The following is a 23,196-nucleotide window of genomic DNA, read 5'->3' on the forward strand; positions in this document are numbered from 1 at the left end:
TGCAAATACTGGAACTGGAACTGGGACTGGGGAATGAATTGGATATGACATTGGTCGGAATTGGAAACGATGGGTATGTAATTATGTAGCTATGAGGTTCAGCTATAATGAGAATAAAAAGTACCTAACTATGTCACATATCAAGATTGCTGTCAGTTCCTGTGTACTAATGCTTTCTTGCAATGGTGTTTTCACGATGAAGTGGTATATATACCCCCTCTGATATTAGTATTAAAAGACGCATATTGTTGAATCAATGTCATTATAAACTCAGTTAGTTATACATTTAAATCAAGTGAATACCACACGTATACATACCAAGTCCAAGTCGTCAATACTAGACCGTCGCTGATTAGTCTATTCCATATCGTAGTACACTTGGGCCTAATTGATATGTCTACTACGTATAGTATAACATATCGGTGATATATAATCTGTATATGAGATTCTAACGATTCTATCTCTGGTTAAACCAACGCTCGATGAGATAAGATGCCCCCCAGTGCTAAACATAATAGCTGCTTGAATTTGTTAGTGTCGAAGGAGATGATAAGATCCACAACTATAAAAAAAATTCACTCAAAATACTCCACTTGGCGTAGTGGAGTTGCAAAAAATTGCAAAAGTAAATGCATGAACGGGGAGTCGAACCCCGAGCTCAACCTGACATCAGAAATGGAAGGGTTGAATGTTACCGCTACACCATTCATGCTTATAATTACAGTCACATATTTGACATTATATTACCTAGCCTTTAGCCAGTCAAGCTACCACTTAGCATACAGAGAAGCATAGTTTCGAGAGATTGACTGACTTTCAGTTATAGTCGTACCTTTTTCTTTGAAGTTTATTATTTAGATGGTTTATTTACTGTTTATAGTACATGTATTAGGAAACATGTCACTGGGTCATCAAAACACGTAGAATAAAGGAGTTACGTGAATGTGAACTGGGCATTAGTCCTATGTTAGAAGGCAGCTCCTAGATCTTTACACGACAAAGTAGTTTCCTCTGTCCTTACTCGCATTGTAGAAATGTCAAATGTACAGGTGCATGTTATTTTAAATAATTAGTAGAGTTGGGATAATATCAAACTGTCATGTGGATCACGAAAAGGTGAGGATATCATAAATCCAAATCGCCAGGGACAACATCGCAGGCGGCGACAGAAGTTGAGTCATAATACTCGGCGTTGATTTCACTTCTGGCAAGACCTTATGTTTACCTTCCTTGATCGAAGCCTAAACTAAAGGTCAACCAAACAACACCACAGTGAATGAACAGTGACGTCCGTACTCATAAGCTAACCCCAGCTCGTGCTCTCTATCACGTCCCCCCCCTTATCATATCTCTGTCGTAAGAAATCCGAGAACAGGCGCATCAGCGATTCAAGCCATGGATCAGGATCCAGATCCGCAGCTCGGCGTGACAGCCTACGAGGAGCTTCACGCGGAGGAGCTTCACAAGGAGGATATTCAAGAAGATATTCAAGAGGATATTCAAGAGGAGGAGATTAACAAGGAGGAGCTCAGCAAGGAGCTTCATGAATGGTCTCCACCTCTCACTGATTTTGGATACAATCTTACGAGCAATAACCTTAAGTGCATCCCACAAGAACTCCTTGACATCGAGTGCTCAAAGCTCTATATTGAAGTCCTGCTACAGTTTATGGATCCAGAAACAGAAGGCCCAGATTCGGACAATATAGCAGTTACCACACACACCGTGTTGAAGGTCGACTTCGTGACTCCGCATGACAAATTCAAGGGCGTACGAATCGCCATGAATCTAGATACGGAAGAATGGTCCGCCGAGCTGGGAGTGTTGGGAGTGTTGGGCGTAAAGTTTCGCACATACCCTGGATGGACTAAATCGTCGGTTCGTAGTTTTATGTTTAAACTACTTACCTCTGTGAAAGTTGGTCAGATCCTCGAGGCCATTACCAGCAAAAAGATGCAGTACTTCTCATTTGACTATGATACCAATGGCAAAGTCTGTGGATGCTCTGACTTCGTGTAAGTTCAACCATCTACAGCACTACAAGCATCAGTCTTTAAATACTAACAACATTTCTTAGTACCCAAGCTTTCTACCAACTCGAAACCCTTGGCTATGTCAGCCCTCAAGTAGAAAGCATCATTCCGGAGGAGCCTCAGATGCCTAGCGGCTTGACCGCCTATGATGTTCTACCCATGGCGTTCAATCGCAAAAGAGGCCAGGTTGAACATTCTATCGGCAGAGGTAGATTCGCGTTTTACACACGAGTTGAAGAACCCTACATGAAGTACGATGATAATATTTCAATGGAGGTTGACTAAGGTCCTCTTGGTTCTCTTTTCTTAGTTTGTTCTTTCTGGTTGGTTTGAAAAATTCTCAATAATACCCAAGGGCGTTAATTAGGATGCGTGAATAGGGACAAGGAGAATACTCATGCAGGCGGAATTGTATTTAATCACGGAGTACGCTGTAAGTTGGTTGAAAGGTTGTTTGAAGCTGGTCTATATACAGACCAGGCTATAATCACGGTTCTCGTCTCGAGTTGCGCTTTGCAGTTATTAGGAGCATGGAAATGACATATTTGAGGGGTTATCATAGCTTAGTTCTAGTCCTGCTGTTATTCTTATGATTGAATAAACTAGGGGAGACCTACCTCATACCTTTCTCCAATATTAATAATATAACTGCTTGCTTATAATGCTATAAATTGCGATTTAAAGAGGATACTAGCGTGACCTTCGCTCCAATTAATGGTGGTTTAATTCTGCTACCTAGAGGTTCTCCTATCCACCAAAAGATCCTTTTTTCCCCTCTCAACTATTGCCGATGGGCTTTTCAAGGATGACACGTCGTTAGAATTAGAACCACTATGCTGGTATGTATTCTGTAGAGGTGCAGAGGCGTCTCGTTTTGTTTCATATGGACTAAACTATTAATGTGTTCTTAACGATTTGCTATATTTAGCTCGGCTACGTCAGGAGGGAGGGTAGTATTGCAGATAGATACCTATGATATTGCAGACCTAGCCCTGTGAAACGATAATCATAACAAGGTGTCTAGGTAGGTACTTGAATAATATTCTCTCAAATATTATTATACAAAGGTAATCCAATGCTGCTAACTATAATATATTCTTTAGACTCTTACGATAGGTAATACCGCTGCTAATTCTATTGTTTTCTCTTTTTTCTTTTGGCGATAAGTATCCTTGCGCACGGCATTACAAAAGTACCTCGAATTAATGATACACCAACATTGTGAAGTTCATGCCAAGATCAGCAGATCTACGGTCGAACTGCTCTACGAGAATGGGGTATTGCCCCGTAGGGTTCACTCACATTCGCCTGGGGCAGGGAGGGGGGCCTGGGTACCTAGGGATTAAACCCATGTCTAAGTTCTGCCTTACGCCGCTAATTTAACCCTGGTTTTGGGGGCTGAATAGGGACTTTTTTTCTGTTTTTGTAGCGGACGAACGGGCGCAGCAAGCGGTCAAGCAACTCATTTTTCTTAGCCTACAACGCTGATTCGATAGACCCCAACGATTAAGCCAGATATTATCGTCATGTCCGTGCTCTCGATTCCTACTAAGAGGTGATTTTCATTCTTATCCAAAAAGCTCGGCGAACCATTTTACGCTTATGGCGTCGCTGGCGGAGTAGGTAGTCAGGTAATATGCACAGCTCCTTCAGCCGCAGCTAACAGAGACTCGATTGTGGATCTAGTGTGATGTGATGGGTGTTTCGTCAGGAGATGAATCCTTCATTACCAGATTACCTGGGTATAGTGTCTGTATAGGCTGCAAGGGTTTATTCGATAGTTTACATAGGTAGCGCGTTGCCTACCTATTTATTAATCTAAAGTAGCTTCGCTGAAGATTTACAAAGGTTTGGTCTTTTATTCTTTTCTAAAAATTTCTCCATCTTTCTCCTGGCCGGTCAATCTCTGATATTATCCAACCTGTAATCAGTGTAAGACAAGCGCAAACAAAAAAGCCAATCGGTTCAATATTGTCCCTATTATAACACCTTCGACGAGTTGGTCCATTTGCAAATATCACGATAATGGACAGTCAAGAGAAATATGTCCATACTGGACCTCAGTATCCTCAAGGCAGCGATCCTCAATACCAAATGCAAGCTCATCCACAAGTACACCCTCAAGCACAACCGCAAGCCCATCCGCCAGTAGGACCTTATGTGCATCCTCATGCACCCCAACAACCGCAAGCGATTCCCCGAGAAGCCTACGGCCAGCAAGGTGGTGAATGGCAAGCGAGTTTATGCGATTGCTCGCCATGCTCGAGCTGCTTATTAGCCTGGTGTCTACCATGTCTCCGTATGTTCCCCGATCTTAATCGACCATAGAACATAAGTAGATTAGACAGCTAACACGATCTCTTTTCCTTCGTAGTGCTCGGTCAAACCTCCGAGCGAATTCGGGATCCCTCGATGCAGACAGCCGACATGATGAACAGCGATTGCATGATTCACGGTCTTATTACATGCTTCACCGGTTGCGGATGGATGTATGTTCCCCCCTCTAACTGTTTTAAGTTGATTCCAGTGTTGATCTTTATTTCAGCTACGGCATGCTCAAACGAACCGAGATCCGTGAACGCTACGATATCAAGGGAAGCGGATGCGGCGACTGCTGTGTATCGTTCTGGTGCTCGTGCTGCGCTCTCATCCAACAAGATAACGAAGTCAAGATTCGGCAAAAAAATGCCCTGCCTATTGCTCAAGGCTACCAGCCGCAACCAGGCATGCAAATGCCAGCGCCCGCATACGCGCCGCAACATTAATTTTTCGGCATCATATCTTTGATTCTTAATTCGAAATCACTGGCATTACTAAAATATAAGGATTTCTGTGGATGTTTGTAAATATAAACGGCGATTGGAAATTGCTTCGGCCCGGGTTGGGCATGGTTATGAACGACTTTTTAGGGGCTGTGGGCAAAGATGCGTGTCGGATTTAATGACAGCATGTGCTATTGAGATATGTAGGTGGAATGTATTTGATAAGTATACCCAAGATGGAAAGGACTGAAATATTAAGCCGGAACGAGTTTATACGCGGAACTATAGTTTGTCTAAATATAAGAACCGCACAAATGAAATAGCAATCGTTCTAGATGTGTCTTTTATTAGCCTAGAGAATAAGCATCCATCGTAGTCTATGGCCTGTTTGTAGTTTTCAAACATAGTCGTATCTTGTTGAAATTCAATTCAATCCGTACTTTGCTCCCCAAGGTCAAGTACTAAGTATGCCATCGTATGAACTTATCAACATCGTTAAGCTCCAATCACTATAAGGGTATATATATCCAATATCATAACACGACTATCTTACACCTTAAGTTCGCTCAGATCCATATCGAACGAACCGAAGACCTTCGATCGCCCCAAAGCTCTATCTACTCTATCCACCCCCATGAACAGTGTCTTGATCCTTTGGGCCGAGTTTCCCATTTCGTAGCTTCATATATATTTCGGTCCTGGATCTTGTAACCATGAATAACCTCGGCCATGAGTGGGGTCTCTAAATGGGCGATAAACTGTGCTTTCTCGCCCTCCGTGAAGTCGATCCAGCTTTCGCCCTCTCCATTTTCACGCAATATCTTGGTTACATCTATATCCGACGAAGTAGTACCTACGGTGCCGCGCCAATGTATATAATATCTGGTACATCCCTCGGGGACCGCTGGTATATCTGACCGCATGCGCTTAGAGATTTGGGAGCTTCCATCGATTCTATCCTGTTCTACACTTTCATTCTGCCCTCTCTTCCTCTTTGAACCTAGTTGAGATCCACTCAAACTCACATTATCGCTTTCGACCGCCGGTGCTGGCACTTTGCGCAATGGTTCGACTAAACGAATGTACCTGTCAATGTCGTCGGGATTTTGTGCCAGGATTATTACGCCTTCCGCTGCAGGCATGAAGTTAAAAGTCGCCTCGAATACATCGTTCAACATAGTCTTCCTGATCTCTACCCAACTGCTGCCAGCTTCGCGTTGGACTCCTATGAGGGTAGCCTCAACTATGTAAGAACCTTCGAGCCCGCGGTTACGCACAGCATTAGCCACGTACTCTCGGTGAGGTTGTAACCGCGACGCCGCCTTCTTTTCAAGCTTTTTCTCGTGCGCAAGAATGGTATGCTGCTTTTTCAATTGACGCCGCACGGCAGCATTTTCTTTGGCCAACGTTGCATACTCCTTGCACGCCTGCTTGACGTCTTTCTTGTCCCATCCAACCCAGAGCATCTTCTGAAAATCGTTACCTACTTTTTGACAGTGCAGTCCCTTAATTTGCTCTATAGCTGTCATAACGACGTCGAAGTTGATCCCACGGAAGGGCATGGGATCTGGAAGAATATCTGGATCGCTGTAATAAGTTTCCAGGAACATGTCGATGTCAAAGTTAAGCTTTTCCTCCAAGGTAGCTAAATTATCAAAGTCTGCTTGTCGACGGCCAGAGAAACATGACTCTTTGTAGGCTGAGGATTGTGTTTCCCAGTCCGCCTTCATCTTCTCAAACTGACCTGGCATAAATGACTGATACTGTCTCTTGATATCGCCGAACTGAGATCTTTTGGTTAGTAGAGCCATCATATTAATATTTAGCAATATATATATATATCAACCCACATCAGGTTTGAGAGATTCCCTGCGGAAGAGTTCTCGTAACTCATCTTTTGAATAACTGTCTACGGGCCCTAGCACCACGCCATAGTGTCGGCTCTGAGCTTCGAGCCAAGGTTTCGTCACTACTCGGAACGTCTCTGTACGCCATTCGCGAAGTTGGTCTTCATCGGCACCCTCCGGCTCGAAGAGGAGTCGCCTTATCTCTACAGGCTCCACACGAGGTATGCCTTTCACAGTAAGCCTACCATTGTATTTAAAACCTTGACCGAACACTGGTTGGGGTTTGGGGGCTAAAGGTTCGTACTCCATCTTTGGTGATGGTATATTGAGTAAGAAATGGTCGAATATTGACTTGGTTGGTATATCTTAAAAGTACATTATAGTGTAGGTTATAGGCTATTTTTAGATACTAATATGTACCTAACCAATAAGTATAGATGATGAAGTGGAAGCCGATAGTTGACGGCGAGGAGATCAAAGTTCTATTGAAATAGCGTTGCGATTGTACAATTGAAGTTTAGGTACTGTAAGTTACCCGACTGCCCGGTCGCGAAGATACATGCACAACCCCCTGTCCAGGGGCAGAAGGACAGGGGTAGAAAGTGGAAAAGAATATATATGCGGGGCTCGGTACCTGGGGAGCTTAGTAATAATTACGGTACCCCATCGGCTCCTTATACAATTCGGTACCCTTGTCCTGTTAGCAGATGGTGTAAATTCTGAATGCCTTCTTTATTTAACTAAAGCAAATACCTAAAGTATAAGTTGAAGCAAAAAGGTATATTTTTCATCTCAAAAACACCTAATAAGTACAGGCTATAATAGATTAACATCATATAACTAAGGTACCTATGCATTTGTATGGCAAGTAAGAAATAACGGGTATTTCTAACAACAAATGCGTTGCCCCTCAATCACATATATTACTCGCTTCGCCTAACCATTCTTTTTTCCAGAGCCAGAAATATCCAATTGCACGCGATGCCGATGTCTCAGGTTCAGGTATATAGCAACCACCACAAATACCCAACGGCGTAACTAAACCTTGCCATTCAATCGTAATTGTTGAGTATTGAACCCGTAAACGAACGGTGCACGCCACGGGCGAAGCATTCACTTCGCCGTGCAAAGAAAATGGTCCGATATCATCTATTCCATTAGATGCCTCTAGTGAGTATGTATCGCCCTCGATGTTAGTCTTGCAAAAGGAAAATATAGTGGGAGGGCCGACTCGAGCTCCCGGTAGTAGGCTGTATACGAAGGTTCCACACCATTCTCCCTCGACTTCCCTTGCTAGGTCGCGCACTCGCGTGGTATACCATGACCACCATCCATCACCGGCGAAGGGGTAGAAGTAACGACCCTTTTTTCCTCCAACAGAGATAAGACTAGGCGTAGGAAGTGGGAATCGTGCGCGTAGAGACGTAGCTCCCATCCATGTACCATGCTCAACGTCCTCTTCTTGGCCGCTTTCGAAATACCAAGAACCAAAGAATTTGATATTCCTTGGATTTGGGAGCTCTATTAACATCCGGCAACCTTAAATTAACAATCCGATTTCTAGCAAACATAAGATACGGAGCTCCTTACCTTTTGATGTATAGTAAATATTTCGCGCAACGAGTTCTATCAGAAGAAGCGTATGTGTCTGCCTACCTATCCACGAGTTTTGGAATTTGTCGTATCCTTGATCCAGTGTGTTGCCGTCGTATATTTTCTTGATAATAGTGAGGTAACTGTTCGTTACTGGAAGCTCGATAGCTAAACGGTGCGTTCTGGATTGGCACCACGTTTCGAGTTTACTTAAAACCAAGCAGAAAGCGAACTGTAGGGGATTCTCGCCGCCAATACACTGATCAATTCTGATAGTATTTAAGTCTCGAGATAGAGAAAAGAGACTAGGGCATAAATTGTCAAGTATAGCAGAGACGCCAGAATTGCAGGCCGTTGTGTCTATGCAAGCCATCAGTGAATATATCCTAAAGAGACAGCAGGGCTATAACACGAATGCAATACTCACATCCCCAGATAGGTAATGTAGAAAGTAAAGCGATCAGGCCTTGGAGAGATGCTTTCGTGTCTTCGCTTAATTGCGGCGGTCTTCTCATAGTCAGCGTAAGATTCCCGCGAACCTTAACAGTTGATGCTATTGGCTCTGCTAATCTTTCTAAATCTGCCTCGACACCTGGAAGCCGAGCTACAGCCATGGCGAGACAGAGCCATGTCATCTTTGGACCTTCATTGCGCTGACAAGGCTTGTTGGGACCATCAACATAGCCGTCCATGAAGCGCACCAATGCGGCCTTATTCCCAAAGGTGGTGGAGGTAAGTTCGGGAAGCTAGTATGATGAAATCAGTTCCAGACCTTAGGAGCATTGGGTAATGTACGTTAAAGTAATAATACATAAAGCTGGAATGACATTCGGAAGACGGCAGCAGTGTTACATGCTTCGTTAAGAATTCGACATGTCCGGCTGAGCGCTAGAATGTCTAGGGCCGTGCATCTTCCAGCAATAAGCTGAAGTAACTCTGTAGGGAGGTCTGTAATAGCCGGCATTGTAAGTTTAGTAGGGGCTAGATACAAGAATGAATGTTAGAAGGTGGAATATTATCAAGGAACGACATAAAACTAAGCGTGGGAATATCTAGAGTTTGAGATTGAAATGTTATCGCCGGAAAGAAAGTACACTAACCTAGATGTCTCAGCTGAGGAATATACCTAGTACCAGGTAGGCATCCATTTAAATTTACGATTCGCTCTGTAACATCGCGCCTTTTCCTGCCCCGCCATCAAGCTTCAGGTCACATGGAGGTAACGGTAACATCAATATCCGTACAAATTCAATATATCGTGAAAGATTAAGAATATGCTGCGAAAATATAACAACCTAGATTAATACGTTGAGAATTGATTTGGATTTGTGGTAATAGATTGATCGTTTAATAGATAACTAGTTATATTATTTACCTGTAAGATTGTTTGTATTTGGAATACCTAACCTATTATATTAAAAGATGAGCTGACTAAGTACTTCTTATAATCGAATGATAGGTCTCATGATGAAATTGAATTAGCGGGTCTGCTCAGACACCGCTCAGGTACGGATCCGTAAATTTGTAGGATTCGCCATTCTTATGAGACAAGAGAGGTCATTTTGTTTCTTCATTGTAAGCAGATTCGCTCACTGCCTACAAGATTTTGATATCCTCGTATCTTCTTTTCACTAGTTATCCTACTTAGTTTCTCGCTTACCCAGTGAACTGCATAAAAAAGTCGATGTCTCATTAGATATTAACTACTCTGACTTTCTGGAGAATGGCCATCTTATTGAACCTACCTAATGAGATTCTCATATCAATTCTTAATGCCCTCTCTGATGTCGATCTTCAGTCACTCATCATCTTACAACTCATGAACCGCCGGCTTTATACGCTCGCGAAGGATATCTTATACGACGTGAAGAATATTTCGAGTACTGACGACGTGAGCGACGATGAGGGAACACGAATACATCCTCTTTGGAGAACAAAATTTAAAGGCCTATTCGATACGTCAGAGTGCTTTACGGACGAGGAGAAAAAGAAAATGGCGTTTCTGACGCTCAACGGCGATTACACACTCCCCTTTCGTAGGCTCTCATGGGCACAAACGGAAAGTGAGCGTGACGCGTATCGCCGCTCAGGAGCGAGCTGGCGCGAAATTAGCCTTACATTCGGCCGAGCTCCCATAACCCACTTAGACGTAGTCAAGAGTTATTCCGCTCCTGAAGGCGACGCAGTCGACTATTACCAAGTTGATCTACCACCGTCCGGTATGACAATGGGTCTCTTCTACGATGTTCTCCTATGCGACAAGGCAACATACGGCTATGAGACAGGTAGTTGGGAATTGATCGTCGGCCGAAGATTACACAGCTTTGATGTCTTATTCGAATACGAATGCTTCATTCCGGATGATAGAGACTTGGTCGACATCGGTAAAGAGGCGCGCCAAGCTGCAGTGTTGTACGTGCGGGGCGGCCCAGTGAGCCGTAAATTCATACCCGAACCCGTGGTAGAGGACAGTTGGGTCGTCAACAGCAATATGGAGCGACGACTGCTCCCGTGGCAAGGGCCTATTCAGAATTTCATCTTTACCGGATATTTCGACTAGATTCTTGGAATTAGGACTGTTAAAATCTCAAGGTTCTGACCGCGATTGCACCCTACGATCTTCCAAATCGGATACGGTTTACCTAGACGATCCATAGGACCATAGGATTAAGAAAACATTAGAACTTTATGTAAGAGTGGATATTGACTTTGACATAATGAAACAAAACGGGAGGACAGTGGACATAGACTTTATCGAAAACCTTAGGTACCTACCTACCTGCCTAGTTAATTACGTCATATTTCGAAGTTCTAGAGATTCGGTAAAGATTACCGACGGGACAATCTCACCTCCGTACTTCAAAATTTTCTAAGCAACGAGCGAGTTTATTTCTAAACAATGTAAGATCTCTGTTACACAAGAAAACATCCAGACCAATAAAAAGCTCACATCGCAAGGCTACACTTCCGCATTTGAGATGTTGATTCCTAATCGTATAGATATATAAGCATCCAATTAGTAATGATGAGAGTTATTTCCTTATTAGCGACCAATTGCAACCCCCTTTTTATATTGTATGAAGCTTAAGGTGGTATCTCGATAGATCTACATTGTTATTACTACGCGTCTAGATACACGACCATGGGCCAACTATTCTAACCTAACCTAACCAAATCATAGGTAGACTTCTATTTCTAAATAGATTGGTTGACATATAATATAAGTATAGTGGGGCTTGAAATATTCAAGGCAATACATTAGTAACGGACAATGTTGCAGAAGTGATGGAATGGGAAAAGACTACCGTCACCGCCCTCTTTCCGCTGTGCTTCGGACCTGTCCAGAACGAGTGACACGTTTCAACACCGTGTAAGTGCTGATATACTGACTAATACAAAAGCCCACCTTAAAACTAATATTGGACCTATTCCTGAAGCTTCTATAGTGTACATCGAAGTGTATAAATAACGGGTACCTTTTCGAGCCTAAAATGTAATAAGAGGGGTTGTCTTCCATCAGTTCCTACTTCAATCACAACATTAAGACCATCGATTACAACATCGCAAATAGTCTTTTCACCTACCATAACTCCCAAAATACCATACTTCATATTTACTCGACAATCATGGCACCTTTTGGCAAGATTTACTCCTACCCAGGAAACTTCCGTGTCGAACGGGTAAGTATTTTTATTTTATTTTTATATAGTAGTTAATTTATACTCATTATATCTAACTTATTTCACAGGCTCAAGTCGTAGCTGCTTACAATGGCCTCGAAGTGCCCTTAGCTGAGGACTTCAAGATGAATGTGGACAACAAATCCCCTGAGTTTCTGGCCAAGTTTCCCTTAGGAATGGTCCCTGCTCTAGAGTGTGCCGACGGCTTCTGCGTCGGCCAGGGCGGTGCCATCGCCTACTATCTTGCGCGTTCGGGACCCAAGAAGGACCAACTACTCGGCGCCGATCCTAAGACCCAAGCTATTATCGACGAGTGGGTTTTCTTAGGCGAGACCGAGCTTATCCCCAACATCCTCCCGCCTACAGCTATTGTGTTTTACAAGGGGTACACTCTGGACGATGATCGCTACAACAAATGTATAGCGGCTGCCGAGCGCGCTCTAAAGCGTGTCGATGCCGCTCTGCAAGGCGGCCAGAAGTACCTTGTCGGTGATAGTGTCACTCTTGCCGATATCATGGTAGCAGGCTGTGTATTCTTCGGCACCAAGGTCGTTATCGACGCCGAGATACGCAAGGAGATTCCAAACGTCGTGGCGTGGGCGCAGCGATTGGAAGCTCTTCCCGAGTTTAAGGCACTGGGCGAATTTAACTTGCTAGAGACTCGCATTAAGCCATGAAGGACTTAAGATAGCGGGGAATATATCCACTGCTACCTTAGGATAGGTTAGGATGTACTTAACGAAGGCAAACTATGAGCATCACGAAAAACTTTAGGAAGCATTAAAATATCAATAAAGATGAACTCGAGTCGAATCCAAAGGCCTGATAGTATCGCAGTATGGCATATTTATGTCTATTGCTCGGATTATGATTTGGGGGTGAAAGGGATCGATAAATCAAGATAGTTTCAAATCATGCTACGAATGCAATTATTTCGGCCCATAATTTCTCTCTTAGACCATTTCGGCTCTTGCTAGCCTCCTCGTGCTCTAAATATATTATTTATTTACCCGTATTAGTAGTGCGAATAGAGAACTAGGTACCTAATCATAAGTATAAACTATATAGGTACCTACCTAGGTAACTATTAGAAGAATAGTGCCTTTACAACTCTAAGCTGATGATTAAATATTAATTGTCCAAAGGTAAAGGGGCCCACCCAATCTGAAGTCCTTGACGATACCGCGTAGGTAAACGAATACAACTAACAAAAATAACAACTGCGGGGACGCTAGTCATTCGTAAGGTGTATATAAAGATAGATGCTTCTCATCATTGCGCTTCATCATCTGAGCTCACCAATTCGCGCCCTTTTATATACATACCATTTGCCGTTCTAGTCAAGTATAAGCGAATCAGCAAGACGCAAATCCACCGGGATGATGACGACAGTGGGAAGATGTTACGCAGCGAGAATATCAGTCAGATACGCCCTCCCGACTACAAGCCGCCGGTCTCCGGTTCCGGAAAGTATTTTACGGTCCGGACCCACGACTTCTCAGAGACGATTTATATTTTCCAACCCTACCAAGTTTTCTAATCTCCGAAAAGACAATCCAGCAGTCATAAATACAACCCTACCAAGTAGCAATCGGCAAAACCTGCAGAGTAACATGGCGCAGAATACAAATACCCATCACATCGTTGTCGCTCTGGAAGCTTCAATTGTTCCAGTTCCGCCGCTGGACCTCCCTGCGCCACATACATACGAGCTCAGGGAGTACGGAAGGACCCGCCCTGAGGAGATAGCCGAGAGGGTAAAAGATGCCGACGTAATTATCCTAACTATTGCTCAGATCAAGGCCGACATGCTGCGGCCCGAGATGACCCCTCGCCTGAAAATGGTAGCCGTAGTAGCATCTGGGACCGACTGCGTGGATCTAGCAGCATGCAGGGCCCGAGGGATCGTCGTGGGCAACACGCCGCATTGCAACACTGTTTCTGTCGTCGACCATGCCGTTGCGCTGTACTTTGCCACGCGGAGATCAGTAGCGCTTTTACACACGATGGTCCAGTCAGGCGAATGGAGAAAGGAGATGTTGCATAATACCCTCAACGGTCCAGATGGCAGGGCGCCAAGGACCTGCCGGGACGAAACCCTTGGGATCATCGGTTATGGTGCCGTAGGAAAGTTGATCGAGTCTACTGCTAAAGGCTTAGGTATGAAGGTCCTAATATCCGGACGCAAAGGTGATTCGACGGCGGCGGAAGGCCGTACTCCATTTGATACGCTGATCCGCGAGAGCTCGGTTATTGTGTTATGTCTGCCGCGGTCTCCGGAGACGATGAATCTGATCTCTAACGCCGAACTGGATGCTATGAAGCCCTATGCGGTTATAGTTAACGTTTCTCGAGGGGGTATCGTGGATGAGAAGGCACTCGTGGCAGCCCTGAAGTCGAGAAAAATCGCGGGTTATAGTACAGATGTCTATGAGCAGGAACCTGCGAATCCTGATAGCAGCCCTTTGGTGGGACCTGATGTAGCTGGTCTTAATATCGTTACTACGCCGCATGTTGCTTGGTGTGCGGGTGACACTATCGCAAATTACAATAGAGCGACGAAAGAAAATATTGCTGGATGGTTGACTACTGGGCGGCCAAAATATTCGGTGGTATAAGGAGTATGGGCTATTAGATAGATGCTTTAGATACCGTATTGCATTGCATCATAGATACCTAGAGTACAGAAATAAATACATGTTAGATGGTGTACATATATACCTGTTACATTGGTGCAAACACTGGGTTGCCGGGTTGTGCATGAGGGTTGTGATGGTAATAAATAAATAAATAAGAACAGAAGGTTGCAGGGCAACCTAGAAAAAAAAGTACCTGAGAAAGTATTCCTTATAAGTCATAATAAAACAGCAAACCGTCACCCAGAATGGAACGTCCCAGTGGAGGCTGCGGCCTGAGAAGCTGGTGCCACCCCATGACTTGATGGTTAGAAAAACCCAAAGGGGCTTTTCGTAAGGAGAGTTAAGAAGTCACGCCTCCCCAGCTTTTTTGGCAGTTACCTCAAGGTCCACGGTTCAAGTCACTGCATTTATTCTTTTTTTTTTTTTTCTGTAGGCATTCTTTTAAGACGGCATGGTCCGTGATATCTACGTAGTTTGCTACAGTGACAGCCGCCATATTTTCCAGCTAGGATATCCAGCTGACTAAGAAGCAATTATTTCACCTATTCATATGCCTAAGGATACTATTTAGTTTAACTCCTTTCTTTTTTCTTTTTCTTTTTTTTTTTTGGATAGAGTTCCTTTGTTAACTGTCCACTTTGGTGGTTACGAGGTAATCATAATTTTTGATTCTACCCAAGCAGAATTTCAGGATCGGAATTGGAAATACCATCACCTCAAACTACAAAGAGAAATAATGCTCATTAATATTTATATTACTACTGTAAATAACGTCGTTATATCTGCTCAATATATTTCACTTGTAGAGGATGAATACCAGCCGGAGTAAAAAGTCTCCAACACAACCAAATACAACTCAATTATTCCTCATATATATTTCTTGTGTTGATCTTAAATTCTATTGTTCTTACCACCACATTTTTACTTAGTCTCGTCTACTACACTTACTATTTTTCATGATATATGACTTAATGAATTAGCACAGCTAGAAATGGACTTTACAGAGTCAATATATATAAAGAGGTAGTTATTGGCCCATTTGCTTGAATAAGACACGTCTTTGCATTAAGGAGCACGTATTGAATCTCTGCCAGCATATGTAATAATATATTCTAAGTTATTTACAAAAGTAATATCTATCCACAATGTTTATGGTTACGTTATATTTAGCGTTGTACGGACAGTTTCTGAGGTAATGTCTCGTAACAACATTAGTTATGAGCTTTAGGTTTCTGTTAACGACTAATATGGGTTATCTTCCTTTAATAGATTATTTGTGACCTCACGAGATGAGAATGATAGAGGGATGGATGATAAGCTAAATATAGAATAAAGTTATGTAGGTCTAGCTACGAGTTCTGAGCTTGAAGTTATGATCACTTACACTTTGGAGACAAGCAATAGGCATTATGTAATAAGTTTTCCTCTTTCTTTCTTTAGTTAGTTATTTGCTTTTCTCGCCTTACTCTTTTCATCTTTTTCTTAACCTGCGTATGTCTTCGGAAGAAAACCCTCTTGGCGCTGAAGCTAATGCTCTGTAGAATAGGCAAATGTCAAAGTTATCTAATATGCCAAGTAAACGATACCCGGGTTCGACCCACTCAGGCCCAGCCATAGTTTGGTAATGGGACGGTAATTTCCACACACCTTACCCGAATCGGATGATGCCCGGGGAAGCAGAAGGTTTGAATACGAGGACATTGCTTTCTTCCCCTGATTTTGGTGGATAGGGGTGACCTGCCGAGAAAAAAGGAAAAAGAATAAAGCTCCGGCGCATGGCCTAATTTACTAATATGCTTTTCATCACTGGGTTCTAAGTAATCTATCTGACAAGACAAGATGCCGCGCTTAGCAAGACTGGCTTTGGCCATTTTCGGACTCGCTGTTCCAGCGCTTGCTAAGAAAGTTGACATTTTGAGTCTGCAGGATGGCGACCAAGTGCCCGGCAGATACATCGTGAGCCTCAAGCCTGATATAGATATTGGGGCCCACTTGGATTGGGTGCTCAATGTGCGCAAACGGAGCCTCTCTCCTTGCAGTACTAATGGTCCCGAGAAGACATATGGGTTCAAGGGCTTCAACGGATATGCGGGCGAATTCGACGAGAAGACTATCGCGCAGATCATGGTCAATGAAAATGTAGCGCTCGGTTCCCAACTCTATTGTAATGCGCAAGTGCTAACGCTCATAGGTCCTGGCCGTTGAACCCGATAGAGTCGCGCGTCTGACGTCCGTAGTACAGCAGACTAATGCGCCGTGGGGTATTGCAAGCTTATCTTCGCGATCGCAACTTGCTAACGACAACTCGCGGGGTCACACGTATTCTTATAGTGACTGCGCAGGGACTGGAACGTATGCCTACGTGCTAGACTCTGGAGTCCTAACCAATAACAGCGAGTTCGGGGGCCGCGCCATCAAGGGTTATAACACATGGACAGGCACAGAGTCCTTCGACGACCACTTCGGCCACGGAACCCATGTCGCAGGAACCGTTGCATCAAAAACTTTTGGCGTGGCAAAGAATGCGACTATTGTAGACGTCAAGGTTGTTAGAGGGCCGGTAAGTTAAATCTGTGCTTCGCTATATTAGCTATTATATTCTCATACTGAGTGAAATCGTAGGGTTACTCGACCATCTCCCACGTTATCGACGGGATAAATTGGGCCGTGAACAATATTACCTCAACGCCGGGACGAGCTGGCAAGTCCGTCATCAACATGAGTCTAGGTATGTAACTTACAATCTCATCCTCCACTCTACCTTCCATCTAACAACCTCTTAGCGTTTACGACCTCGTCAGCCCTCAACAACGCCGTCAATGCTGCCTCTCTACTAGGCATACTCTCCGTAGTTAGCGCAGGCAATGATAATGCCGATGCCTCGACACGTTCTCCCGCCTCAGCCGAGTCCGCCTTGACGGTAGGCGCCGTAGGTTGGGATCGGACCCGACCTTCATGGAGCAATTTTGGACGTGACGTCGACATATTCGCTCCCGGAGTCGATGTGCCCTCGCTGTGGAACGTGGAAGGCCTTGAGACCCTCGAATCTGGTACTTCTATGGCGTCGCCGCATGTCGCAGGCCTTGCGTTGTACCTCAAGGCACTCGAAGATGGTCTGGATTCGCCTGCCAAGACGGTTGCCCGCATCAAGGAGTTAGCTATCGCGGATGTCGTTATTGATGCCGGGAACGGCAGCCCGAATTTATTGGCTTATAATGGTATTGCGTGATGTACCATATATTGTTAGTGTCGTAGGGAACGAAGGGTTGCGGATCGTATGCATACGTATTATAGACTATGTGAATGGGAAAAGCATCCAAGAGGAACTGTACTAATTACTTTTATCATTGAAGAGTCTTGTTAGGATATCAATGAACCTAACTAGAAGGTAGCTTATAATTACACGCGTGCGGAATAGTCAATCCTTTACGTGATAATACTTCTTGATACACATGTCACGATCCTCATCAACATTAAACTGTCCATCACGAGTATCAACAAAGTGTACAATATGTGGGTTGCTCAACCGAGTATGAAAAGTTTTGGTAATCGGTATCATCCTAATCCTAGTGTAGGCACCGTAGCCTCGATGCCGGAGATGTAACCCTGTGTAAGGAAAAACAATCGTACATGCAAATCTCAGACCCCCGTACCTCTCAGCAAGAACTTTTCTGGTCCGTTCCATGCCCCCGCCAATCAAAACGAGGGAGTAAGCGATACCCCCAAGAGCTCATTAGAGTAGAGAAAGTCTCATGATCAACTTTGCGGAAAAAGAAAAGGTGGCATGGTTACCGTTGTTACCAATGCTAGTAGTACTTTAGATCTAGTAGTACTGTCGGACCTAACCCGAAGCCTCTTAATTAGGTCCGGGGATGTCTGCGATTCGGCCGCTTGCGTGATGATTAGTGGTAGTTACCACCCCAGCCTTGCTGTTGCCGGCCGCCGTAGTAATTCCCGAAACCTTGGTTGCCTCCGTAACCCCCGTAGGGACCATTGCCGTGCCCTTGGCCAGCAGTGCCCCCGAGGCCATAGGCGCTCCCTGCAGACTGGTTGCCGTGTAGACCGTGGCTCAGATGACTAGGGTACCCTCCATATCCGCCCATACCTTGCTGGGCTGACTGGGGAGGTGGAAGGCCGGATGCTGCGGCAGTGTTTGTAGCAGAACCCGGTCTTGCGGCGGCGCTGAGGGAAGGGCTAGGTCCACCAGCAGCCTTCGAGTCGCCATACGGTTTCAAGTCGTCGTTTACAGGCCCCGTACTTGAAGCAGGTGCATTCGGAGCGTTGAAAGACTGCCCGGCCTGAGAGGGGTAAGCAGAACCACGTCCGAACGTGTCGTGCATCCCGCCGAATCCGCTGCCACCAAGACCGCCTGGCGCGCCCGTCTGAGTGGAGCCTGCGCGGCCATAGTTATCGATGCCGGAAGCTATTGCGCTATCACGGCCACCGAGAGAGGACTGACCAAAGCCGCTTGTTGCGGGAGAAGAGGCATGTTCATAAGGACCCTGTGGGGACATTCCGTACTGATGGGGTTGTCCATAAAGCCCCCCTTTACCGTATGGGCTGCCGTATGCTCCCTGTCCATAAGCACCGCCATACTGGCTCATGTACTGGGCGTAGTACGGACTCGAGTAGTACGGGTGTGAATAGGGATATTGATTAGCATGCGGCTGCTGATGAAGGTTGGACTGAGGCTGGGTAGCTTGGCTCGAAGCCTGTTGGCCGCCTTGACCGATAGGATTTGGTGTATTGTGGCCGCTGTTGTGAGACTCGGCAGAAGCAGCAGCTCCATATCTAGTCTGTTGAGCGCCGCTCTGCGGGTACTGACTTAGATTATCATTCTGACCAGCGTTGTAGCTACTAAATCCACGGTTTGAAGCGTTCGAAGTCTCGTGATGGCTTTGGCCAGTATGCTGTTGCCCATATTGCTGCTGCTGCTGCTGGTAATAACTATTGTATGAACTACGAAGCTGCGGGTCATTTGAATAAGGCGGGTAATCACCCGGTGTGGAGCTAAATGCGCCGCCAGTTTGCGGTCCTGAGGCCTGAGTTGTAGGAGTTGGAAAGTTATCGAGACCAGCCGAGCTGGTAGCAGTCTGCTGACCGAAGGTATCGAATGATTTCTGCGGGAAGCCGGCCGGTTCTTGCGCACTGGCTTGACTATAGCGTCCAAATTGCTGGTTGCTCGAGGGCGCTTGCGGCGCTGTAAGAATATTAGTAGGGTGACTGACTTGGGGATACTGCGACATACGCTGAGTTGTAATAGCAGCGGGGCCGGTCGGTGGGGCCACGGGTGTCGCTAGACGACGGTTAGTGAGCTTCTTCTTCTGAGAACGGTGAAAGGGTGCTCTACCAGTTACGCTGGGTGCTGAGGGTAAAGATGTAGCAGGCTTCTGAGTAGCCGCAAATGCGTCGGGTACTGCTGCAGGTTGAGACACCGGAGGCAATGAGGCACGGGGAACGGCGATCGGAGATTCAGGTGGCGGTTGAGTTCTAGTTTCAGGATCTTCACGGTCACCATCGATATCATCTTCAATTCCGTTTAGGCTGAAAGCACCGAATTGTACGGCGGCACGATCGACCTCGCGATTCCCAGGCATTCGGACCGCTTCTTCCTGCTCAAGAAGACGCTTTTGATAACTAGGCATGCGAGGGGCAGGACGTTCGGTTGCCTTAATCGCGGTTGTCGCAAACCCACTAGCAGCGGGGCGTGTAGCTTGGTGCTGCGCCTGGGAAGCCGAGAGCGGAGTCGCCGTAGCACTATGCTGCGGTTGTCTGGGATCCCAGGAATCTGCGGCTGTGCTAGCAGCTGTAGCGGTATTTGGGGGTTGAGATTCGTCGGGTAGCTGCTCGAGGTTGACTCGGGTCAAATCGTCTTCAGGAGGGGGTAGTGTAACTTCAGGCTCGACAACCTTAGGTGTCTCTGCGGGGGCAGGCTGTTCGGCGGCCTCTTTCGGGGTTTCCTCAGGCGCAGGCGGCGATTCAGGCTCGGGGGCGGCGGGGGCGGCGGCAGCGGCGGTAGGTTCGGCGGGGGGAAGAGGTTCCAACACTTCGGCGGGCTTGGGCGCAGGGGCTTCCTTCGGCTTCGGTGCTGGTTTCGGGGCGGTCGACTGGCGTAACATGCTAGCCCAGGTCTTCTGTGTACCTTGCGGGATAACACTGGGTTTAGCAGGAGCCGAATCAGTAGTAGTAGCGGTGGCAGGCGTGGCAGGCGTGGGAGTAACAGTAGCTTCGGTAGTAGAATCAGTTATTCCCCAGGCTGGGGTGCCTTGATCATTGGTAGCAGCTTCTTCAGTAGTGGTATTGGCAGTTCCCCACCCAGAGGATTCTTCAGTCGGAACGGATAGTTGTTGGTTTTCCTTCAACCGTTGACCATTCGTAGTAGCATGAGAAGTTGCCCGGCCTCTACCGCTTCCTCGACCTCGCTCATTACCACGGCCACGACCACCTCGTACACCATCTGAGCGACCGCCACGAACTGGTCTGCTGTTACCGGTCGATTCGGCGAGGCCAGCTGAAGTGGAAGCATCCTTCGGCTTGGGACGGGTAGTGGTCTTCTTCTGCTTTGATACTTCGTCCCACTGGGAGATGGTACCTATAAGTGATGATTATATTAGCAAGGCGAAGCGGTAAAAGAGCGAGGGTGGCGAAGAATAATGAGGGTAGGAGCGCACCTTCAGCAATTCGTGTAGCGGCGACTTCAACATCACCGTCTGTTTCTTTTAGTGCATAGAGAATATCGGCATCCGACCAGTTCGGGAAGAGCTCTTTAATAGTGTCGAGCTTTGAACCATACTGCTTCCTGAGTTGGCTAACATCACCGTCGTCATCGAAAGCGGTCGCATCTGCATTCGTCAACTTATCACCATTAGTCCGTCTGTTCGTAGAAGTACGGCTGGCGAAGCCTCCTCTGCCACCGCGGCCACCACCTCGGCCACGAGAGGATGGTGCCTGTGATCGAGCCTGAACCTCAGCCATCTCTTTAAGACTTAGGTTAGACAATATGATATGTGGTGTAAATAATTCCCTTCTTAGAAGGGGGTTTCAACGATAGCAGTCAAATCGGCGATAACACCAGTGTGGTGGGCGTTGCTGAAATGTGAAATGGTGGAGAAATAAGTTGTAGGTTGAATGACAGAATTGATTTGGGTGGGTGGATGTTGGAAGAGGTAAGAAGTTGGGGGCGCGTGGCACTGTATGCGATTCGACGCAGGTGAAGGTGAGGCTGACAAAAAATGTGCGACGTGTCAATAACGCGACGGCAGGCGAATTGGCCAATTGTCTTTAGACAATGGCAATCGGGGTTGAAGTAGGAGAAGCTTCAATGCGAGAGAGGGATGTTTAAGGTAGATATTTGCTTTGTGTGTGTTGTAGTACGTGCGTGGTGTGAGAAGGCAATCCAGAGCTTGCAACGAAAAAGGGAAGTGGACTGGATCTGAAGGCTTTTTCGGCTGTTGGATTATCTAATAGTCCTGGCCTATCTCATGTAGGTTACCACTTGTACCACTTTGGTTTGCTTTTAGGCATGTTAGGTATGTTAGATACATTTAAATGTACTGTGATACTTTGAAAAACATGACCTCAGGCCGGATTGGTGCAGGTAGCCTTCCCTAGATGTACCTATATTCCGCCTGACCTAGTGGACCTACCTGACTTGGGTACCTAGGGATTATGCCCCACAAACACTGAACTCTTTTTTTTCTTTTTAATGATTGGATAACCATACAGGTGGAACCTTCAAGTGATAGCACGTGCGAGTCAGTACCTACAGTATGGGGAAGCTGAACCTTGTGACTTTCAAGGCTACCTAACCTAGGAGACAGTCGCTGAGGTAACTAAATGCCTGCCCGGTATCTATTGCATGTAGGTATGTACACAGTAAGATCAATCTGCATGCTTTCATACGCACATAGTATACATATGCATACCTCTACGAAATCGGCTATTATTCGATTGACAGGGAATGAATGTGCACTTGGCTAGTTTTACGCACTTTAGATCTGCTATACTACACGCATTTTATTATATTTTATTATATGTAGATACCTTCATAAAGTTAACGTATAGATAAGTATTTACCTAAAACAGGAACAGAAGGTAGGCATAATATTTTTCAGATACGTATTTAGGTACTTATTTTTCCTATTAAACGAACAAAGGTATAATAATAGAAGGGGCTTTCTTTTTTTCTTCTCATGACGAGATCCTGGAATTTCAATGGTCGAACTCACGTGCCAACCCTTTAAAATCTGTCCGTGTTCATACCAACCCTTGATTTAAGAAATCCTAGCTACCTATCTAACAGATACAATACCGGATCTAGGAAGTGTCTGTCCTGCAGATAAATTATACCTACCTCCATGGAAGGTACATATATTTTACTTTACTTATCGTAAGGCTGGAGGTTGAGGGGACACGCTTAATGCCGTCATGGCCTTTAACTTCTTATTTAATTTAACGATGAACTGCCCGATGACTTTATCCGGAGTAGGTATTATAGGTACATATTTTAAGCCATGGCGTTGTTTGTGCCGCGCGGTTCAGTGCTGTGTGACCATTACCTGACTCAGTCGCATATTTGGTTCATCATTTGACTTCTTCCGACTACATCGCCGGTTGCGTTATCTGGCATGGCGAGACTATCG

General features: G+C 45.5%; 7 protein-coding genes across 10 annotated transcripts; 5 read left to right on the forward strand and 2 right to left on the reverse strand.

Annotated features, from left to right (window-relative positions):
- Positions 1 to 1,395: 1,395 nt before the first annotated feature.
- Positions 1,396 to 4,798, forward strand: GL218_03746 (Protein PLANT CADMIUM RESISTANCE 3; the record flags this gene model as incomplete). The annotated part of the gene is made up of 5 exons (XM_033580319.1): positions 1,396 to 2,015; positions 2,078 to 2,241; positions 4,186 to 4,332; positions 4,408 to 4,522; positions 4,579 to 4,798. 5 exons carry the CDS (start codon positions 1,396 to 1,398, stop codon positions 4,796 to 4,798), a joined length of 1,266 nt encoding a protein of 421 aa, XP_033436224.1.
- An 850-nt stretch (positions 4,799 to 5,648) lies between these two features.
- On the reverse strand, positions 5,649 to 6,951 carry GL218_03747 (uncharacterized protein; the record flags this gene model as incomplete). Of its 2 annotated transcripts, XM_033580320.1 has the most annotated exons (3): positions 5,649 to 5,708; positions 5,821 to 6,579; positions 6,646 to 6,951. In XM_033580320.1, the coding sequence occupies 3 exons, from the start codon at positions 6,949 to 6,951 to the stop codon at positions 5,649 to 5,651; spliced, it is 1,125 nt and encodes a 374-aa protein (XP_033437105.1). The 2 variants fall into 2 exon arrangements, with proteins under 2 accessions (XP_033437105.1, XP_033437106.1); XM_033580321.1 differs by lacking the exon at positions 6,646 to 6,951 and having other exon boundaries at positions 5,821 to 6,546.
- A 3,103-nt stretch (positions 6,952 to 10,054) lies between these two features.
- On the forward strand, positions 10,055 to 10,795 carry GL218_03748 (uncharacterized protein; the record flags this gene model as incomplete). Its single annotated transcript, XM_033580322.1, has 1 exon — positions 10,055 to 10,795. One exon carries the CDS (start codon positions 10,055 to 10,057, stop codon positions 10,793 to 10,795), a length of 741 nt encoding a protein of 246 aa, XP_033437113.1.
- Positions 10,796 to 11,861: 1,066 nt separating this feature from the next.
- On the forward strand, positions 11,862 to 12,592 carry GL218_03749 (Elongation factor 1-gamma; the record flags this gene model as incomplete). The annotated part of the gene is made up of 2 exons (XM_033580323.1): positions 11,862 to 11,915; positions 11,984 to 12,592. 2 exons carry the CDS (start codon positions 11,862 to 11,864, stop codon positions 12,590 to 12,592), a joined length of 663 nt encoding a protein of 220 aa, XP_033437114.1.
- Positions 12,593 to 13,528: 936 nt separating this feature from the next.
- GL218_03750 (Glycerate dehydrogenase) lies at positions 13,529 to 14,533 on the forward strand (the record flags this gene model as incomplete). Its single annotated transcript, XM_033580324.1, has 1 exon — positions 13,529 to 14,533. One exon carries the CDS (start codon positions 13,529 to 13,531, stop codon positions 14,531 to 14,533), a length of 1,005 nt encoding a protein of 334 aa, XP_033436329.1.
- Positions 14,534 to 16,393: 1,860 nt separating this feature from the next.
- On the forward strand, positions 16,394 to 17,783 carry GL218_03751 (Alkaline protease 1; the record flags this gene model as incomplete). Of its 2 annotated transcripts, none has more annotated exons than XM_033580325.1 (4): positions 16,394 to 16,693; positions 16,746 to 17,114; positions 17,177 to 17,282; positions 17,338 to 17,783. In XM_033580325.1, 4 exons carry the CDS (start codon positions 16,394 to 16,396, stop codon positions 17,781 to 17,783), a joined length of 1,221 nt encoding a protein of 406 aa, XP_033436327.1. The 2 variants fall into 2 exon arrangements, with proteins under 2 accessions (XP_033436327.1, XP_033436328.1); XM_033580326.1 differs by having other exon boundaries at positions 16,394 to 16,681.
- Positions 17,784 to 18,456: 673 nt separating this feature from the next.
- GL218_03752 lies at positions 18,457 to 21,529 on the reverse strand (the record flags this gene model as incomplete). Of its 2 annotated transcripts, XM_033580328.1 has the most annotated exons (3): positions 18,457 to 19,754; positions 19,803 to 21,146; positions 21,226 to 21,529. In XM_033580328.1, the coding sequence occupies 3 exons, from the start codon at positions 21,527 to 21,529 to the stop codon at positions 18,457 to 18,459; spliced, it is 2,946 nt and encodes a 981-aa protein (XP_033436331.1). The 2 variants fall into 2 exon arrangements, with proteins under 2 accessions (XP_033436331.1, XP_033436332.1); XM_033580327.1 differs by having other exon boundaries at positions 18,457 to 21,146.
- Positions 21,530 to 23,196: the final 1,667 nt, after the last annotated feature.

Source organism: Daldinia childiae (genome assembly GCF_008694065.1).
Source record: "Daldinia childiae strain JS-1345 chromosome Unknown Scaffold3, whole genome shotgun sequence".
NCBI lineage: Eukaryota > Fungi > Ascomycota > Sordariomycetes > Xylariales > Hypoxylaceae > Daldinia > Daldinia childiae.